The sequence below is a fragment of the Mytilus galloprovincialis genome, chromosome 13 (genome assembly GCF_965363235.1).
Source record: "Mytilus galloprovincialis chromosome 13, xbMytGall1.hap1.1, whole genome shotgun sequence".
Taxonomy (NCBI): Eukaryota; Metazoa; Mollusca; class Bivalvia; order Mytilida; family Mytilidae; genus Mytilus; species Mytilus galloprovincialis.
Window position 1 is genome coordinate 2,781,137 of NC_134850.1, and position 5,760 is coordinate 2,786,896.

Here is a 5,760-nt window from a genome sequence, read left to right on the forward strand (position 1 = left end):
ATGATGGATTTTTCCATTTTTGGCCATACACCAATGTTGCTCTCGAAAAACCAGTACATTGTAAAATGCTGAATTTCAAGTAAAGCATTCACCTACAGAACACTGAAAACTGAATATTTGAAAGTGAAGTATATATAAGAACCGAATCAATTGAAGAGGTGTTTCGCCAAAATGAAGTTAATATGATGTACAATGGTTGTCGTCTGTTGATGTAGTTCATACGTGTTTCTCGTTTTCATATAGATAAGACCGTTGGTTTTCCCGTTTGAATGATTAACACTAGTAATTTCTGGGGCACTTTATAGCTTGCTGTTCGGTGTGAGCCAACGCTCCGTGTTGAAGGCTTTACCTTAACCTATAATGGTTTACTTATATAAATTGTTATTTGGATGTCGAGTGTCTCATTGGCACGCATACCACATCTTCCTTTATCTATTAAACATACCAAAATACATCTATAAGGGCTACTTTGCCCGAGCCAGCTGAATCCTGAGTTTCTTTGAAATTTGTATGTAAAGAACCTATTTTGAATTATCGATTTTTGGTTGTCAGTGACAAATATGTCATGAATGATAGCAATAAATACACCAGGGAGGATTTGTGTTTGTTATTCATTTGATGAAGACATTATCTTTCAATTAGTTTAATTGAGGTCTGGAGCTGGCTTTATATATATATGGCAGTCCTTTGTTAATTTATTAACATTGTCATTTTGATTACTTTCTTATGTTTCCTATTCTGACATAGGACTTGGATTTCTTTTAAAGTGTGTTTAATTAACTGTGTGAATGTTAGTTCATTCTACATTTTCTAGAGGTAGAGGTGGGGGGGTTGTGATCTCACGAAATATGTGCATTTGTGGGCCTGCATCTGTCCCAATTCAGGAGCCTCTGGCCTTTTTGATGCCGGTTTAAATAGGTGCCGTGTGTATATGTTTCCCTCTTTTCGCCCCTTTTCTATTTTTGATATTTTAATCAAAAATTTAAAATATCACTTTCAAAAAGTGAAATAATCAAAATTGCACGTTAGGTTTAGTATTTTAAAAGTTTGATCAAATTTTTAAACTATCAAATTTAAAAACGATATTTAGAATTTTGATATTTTGATTATTTGGTTAAACTTTCTTAATTTCAAAACTTTTACGCAATTTGAAATTTTGATATTTTAAAACTTTGATCAAAATTCCAAAAATCTAAAATTTCAAAACGTTTTAAAACTTTGAATTGATAAGTGTTACACGGACCAATTATGTGTTCATCTTCACAATATTACAAAAGTCTCATTGCGGCAGAATTGTTCGATTCATCCGGGTAGATTTCCAAAGACTGTAAGAAAGCTTGTCGTGCGGATTCCTTGTCGCCAAATAATTGTAAAGCAATTCCCAATAAAATGTAGGCCTCCGCTGTAATCCTCACATTTGCCATCAAATATCTTTCTCCTATAACAATTTTTAAATCTTGAATAGAATCCTGACAATGTCTAACATCATTGAGGTGATAATGACAAAGAACACTAAGGAAATAAGCATACGCTGTGGATGGAATATAATATTCGTTATTACATCCCTCCATTAAAAGTTCTTCTGGTGTTAACGTTGAATTATCTGTTAATTGTATAATATCTACGAATAGTATTTTCAGAAGACAAGCCACACTCGTCTTGTTGAATGACAGCAGTTTAAGTGACTGGTAATGGATATGTGACAGAGTCAATTCCAAAAACAGTTTATCGGAAGTACATTTCGATATAGAATACCTAATGATGTGTAAAGCTTTCCTGTATTGCTTTGTTTTGTAAAAAAATGAAGCCACCATAAGCCATCCAGAAACAGCGTCATGATAAACATTCGTTAGAAGAGTACTTAAACAGGATTTGTACTGTTTGTATTGGTATTTATTATTGATAATTGCACCATCAAGTGGTAAACTCTGAGCTTGTTTACTGCACCTCTGTGATATGTAGTATGCATACAAGTGTTTTAATGAAAATTTATGACACCATATGTTGTGTAATAATCCTGCGTCGAATACATGTATATCTAACTCAGAATAAAATTTGAAGTCACCATTAGCAAAACGCAAAGTTCTGGATTGAACTATTTTCTTAACGTCATTTACATATAATGTAAATGGTTCAATTGGAAAATTCCACATCGATACAGCAAAGTTAGATATTTGATCTGAAAATAAAATGAATCGCCAACCATAGCTGTGTAACGTGTTTAATTTGTTTAAAAGTACATCACGAGCACGGCCCTCTATGTTGTTCTCGAACATGTTGTTTTCTGGAATGAAGTAATGTGAACAAACCGAATGCTCAACACAATAGACTAACCTGCTGAAACATCGCATAAAACAAGTTATAAGATTATCAGGTGTCCATACAGATGATGGTTGTTCTTCAGATATCCAGAAAATAGTTGTTTTAAGGAAATATGAACAGAGTAAATCTTTACATTCAGAATCGTTTGCTATATCATCTTTCAAAATTATTTTTAAGAGAGCATAGCACATTAATTGGGTGTGAGTAAATGTATTAATTAGACGTTTTTCAGTCACTGAAAAAGATACTCGCCATTCTAGATCTTCTTTTGGTGATCCGTGAACTCCGATCGGTACAAAAAGTACTCCGTGTTTTATAATACTCTGTCTGACGTTATGACTCGGCCATGAGCTACTTGATCTTGTCATCCAATTTACAGCAGAAGATATCCACGTTTTACCATGTAAACAATAGGCAGAATCAAAACCTCCATTTCTGTCAGATATACACGGTCCATGAATTTGGTTGCCTGGTTTCAATAACAATAACATTTGTCCCTTACATAATGCACTAGAAAAATAACTTTTACCATAATGTTCTTCACATAATTGAAAAAGACCAAACGGATCTCTGCTATAGTCTAGTCTTAATAAAGTATAACCAGGCTTTACATCGTCTGTATCCATGGACAAATAAATTCTACGTGTATCAAAGTCAGGTTGTACATTCTCAATAACCTCAACTGATTTGCTCACAAACATAATATCAAAATCACTTCCTCGCATGTCAAGTCCTTCTCCAATGCTTCCACTTGTTATTACTGTTTCCTTCTTGTTATTCGACAAATTGTCTCTCATCATGTTCATTAATCTGATTGTTTTAACATGCTTTTCCGTGCCTACGATATTTTGACATAAATAGCGGTAAAGAGCTTGTGATATGTTTGGTGTTATAATATCTGTAATTAGAAAATTAAAACAAACATGGTAAGAACATAATTTTGTTCAAGGTATATATTATCAAAAACTGTTCATTTATGATGCCTTCACTAGTTTTATTGACAGTTTAGTTCTCCACAGTATAAACAATTGTTTGTTTAGAACGTTAAACTTAAATCAAACGAGATTTGAATATTCAGATGATGTGTTATATTACACTTATTAGTTAAGTAAAGTTAAAAATAATTGAAATTGATCAGGGAAAAGCTCTTAAATACATAAGAGGGCTTATAAATTGACATTAATTAATTAGAGACATGACTTAAACGGAATGTTTGAAAATTTATTTATTCTTTCGTACAGTAAAAAACGTTTTTGATTCTTGCTTTTCTCTTATATTAATTGTACCATTCTTTTTTTTTCAAAACTCCTATAAAAGTATTTATGACCCTTTTATTTTTCATACTTAAATATAAAAAAGAAGATGTGGTATGATTGCCAATGAAACAACTGTCCATAACAGACCAAAATGACACAGACATTAACAACTATAGGTCAACGTACGGCCTTCAACTATGGGACAGGCACATACATAAATAATGTGGCGGGATTAAACATGTAAGCGGGATCCCAAACCCTTCCCTAACCTGGGAACTTTGTATATAGATGCCTCATGTTACAAAGTTTCTGTCAGTAACATGTCCAATGTCCTTGACCTCATTTCAATGGTTCAGTGACTTCTTGAAAAAAAGTAAACCTGGAACAGTGGTAGAACAGTATAATATAAGAACGAACTATACAAATCTGTTGAAAAAGGCTTAACTCATCAGATGGACAAAAATACAAGTGAACGTGTGAGGATACTTATACATTCCGACACAAAAAGACACAATGAACAGATCTGAGAGTACTGGCAGTTATCTGACAGCTAGTTCAAAGCCGCTAACAACTCATGAAAAACAATGCATCTAAGACTAAACTATTAATCCGTACACATCCAAAATCCAATGGATTCAATGTAAAGACAACCAGAGAAAAACATGACCTTGTGCAATGCCAAGTTACAGGTATCGACAGATTGTAGATCCATGAATATTTAAATGTATATAACATACAAGTAAAATTTAGTTAGCTTTTAATTTACTGATAACACAATCAATATTTACACCAATAAACAAACAATAGTCAATGATCTTATTACAGTGTTGAACATGTTGAATAGGTAACCTTTTAGAATTCAATAAGTGTATTTAAACAGTTAAAGGATTGACAAGTTTACATGGATCATTTCTAAATTTTACGGTCACGGTTAACAACTCTTCCGTAAAAATGAGGATGTGCTATCCCGTTTAAAACAAGTACAGATACAACCAAACTTCAAAACCAAATCTTTATATCTATGGAAAAATTTAGTAAAGGTTTTAAGTAATTTATGGTAACGATATCCCTGGTTTAATAATTTACCAGTGAAACATAGATTGCGTTCGTTAAAATCAAAAACAACACAACAGACATAACAATGGAACAGTATGACTAAAACATTTTGCTGGCATCAATTTAGAGTGGTAGCATGTGCCCTTTTTATTCAAAATATTGAATCGTAAACAAATTTCAGTAGTTTTCCTACCTTACACTGACTCGTATAATAAAATTATTTGTCCGCAACAACCAAAACTGACCTTTATTAGCACTTTATTATGTAAATCTATATAGCCACATGGTAAATGAGTTTTATTTTCATGTAAGGATAGATTTTATAATACAAAAATTACAAATATTTGAATATAATATTATAAATAATAAAAAAATTAAAAAAAATTGAATATAATGACCAAACATGTTTTTTTGCACCAATGTAGTGTGCCAGCTTGTCCTCTTTTTATTCAAAATATTGTATTGTAAACAAATTTCAATAGTTTTCATACCTCAGACTGACTCAAATAATAAAATTATTTGTCCCAAGGAACCAAAAACTGAAACTGATTTGTGTAATTTAGTGACATTAATATTTCGAATAAAAATAGTTTTTGAATTGTTCTGATTGGAAACACACAAACGTAAGTCCCTGGTAAAATATTAAGACTAAAAGTCGTTTTTATAAAAAAAATAAATGTACAAATGAACTTGAAGTTTATTTCTAAATTTACACATTCAGTTAACGCGAAAAGTAAACGTGAGTTTCAAGTGCACGTAAGAATACATTTGTAAAATCTGTAATAAACGCCCGTTTACTCTTAAGTGCACGTATTTTTTTCGAAGAAGAATTCTGATATAATAAAAAAACACATTTACTACGGACTAAACGGACACAGAGTAAACGCCCGTTTACGCGGATAGACATTAGACATTTCCATTTTGATCTCGTCAACGTAATTATAATAAACGCGCGTTTACTAGTAAACGGGAAATTTGAAGATAACTAATGAAACAGGTGCACGCGGCGTTAACTTGCGTTTACTTTATGTAATGATCGGTCTACACCCAGCTGTATGTCCCCTTGTCCAAGTATATTGTCATTTAGACCAAGAGGATACGCTGTTTGAAGTCGTTTAATCCAAGA

At 32.3% G+C, this 5,760-nt stretch overlaps 1 protein-coding gene across 1 annotated transcript; it reads right to left on the reverse strand.

The window, feature by feature from the left end:
* Positions 1 to 1,250: 1,250 nt before the first annotated feature.
* Positions 1,251 to 2,513, reverse strand: LOC143057367 (cyclic GMP-AMP synthase-like receptor 2). The gene has a single exon (XM_076230672.1). It carries the CDS (start codon positions 2,511 to 2,513, stop codon positions 1,269 to 1,271), a length of 1,245 nt encoding a protein of 414 aa, XP_076086787.1. The 3' UTR covers positions 1,251 to 1,268.
* Positions 2,514 to 5,760: the final 3,247 nt, after the last annotated feature.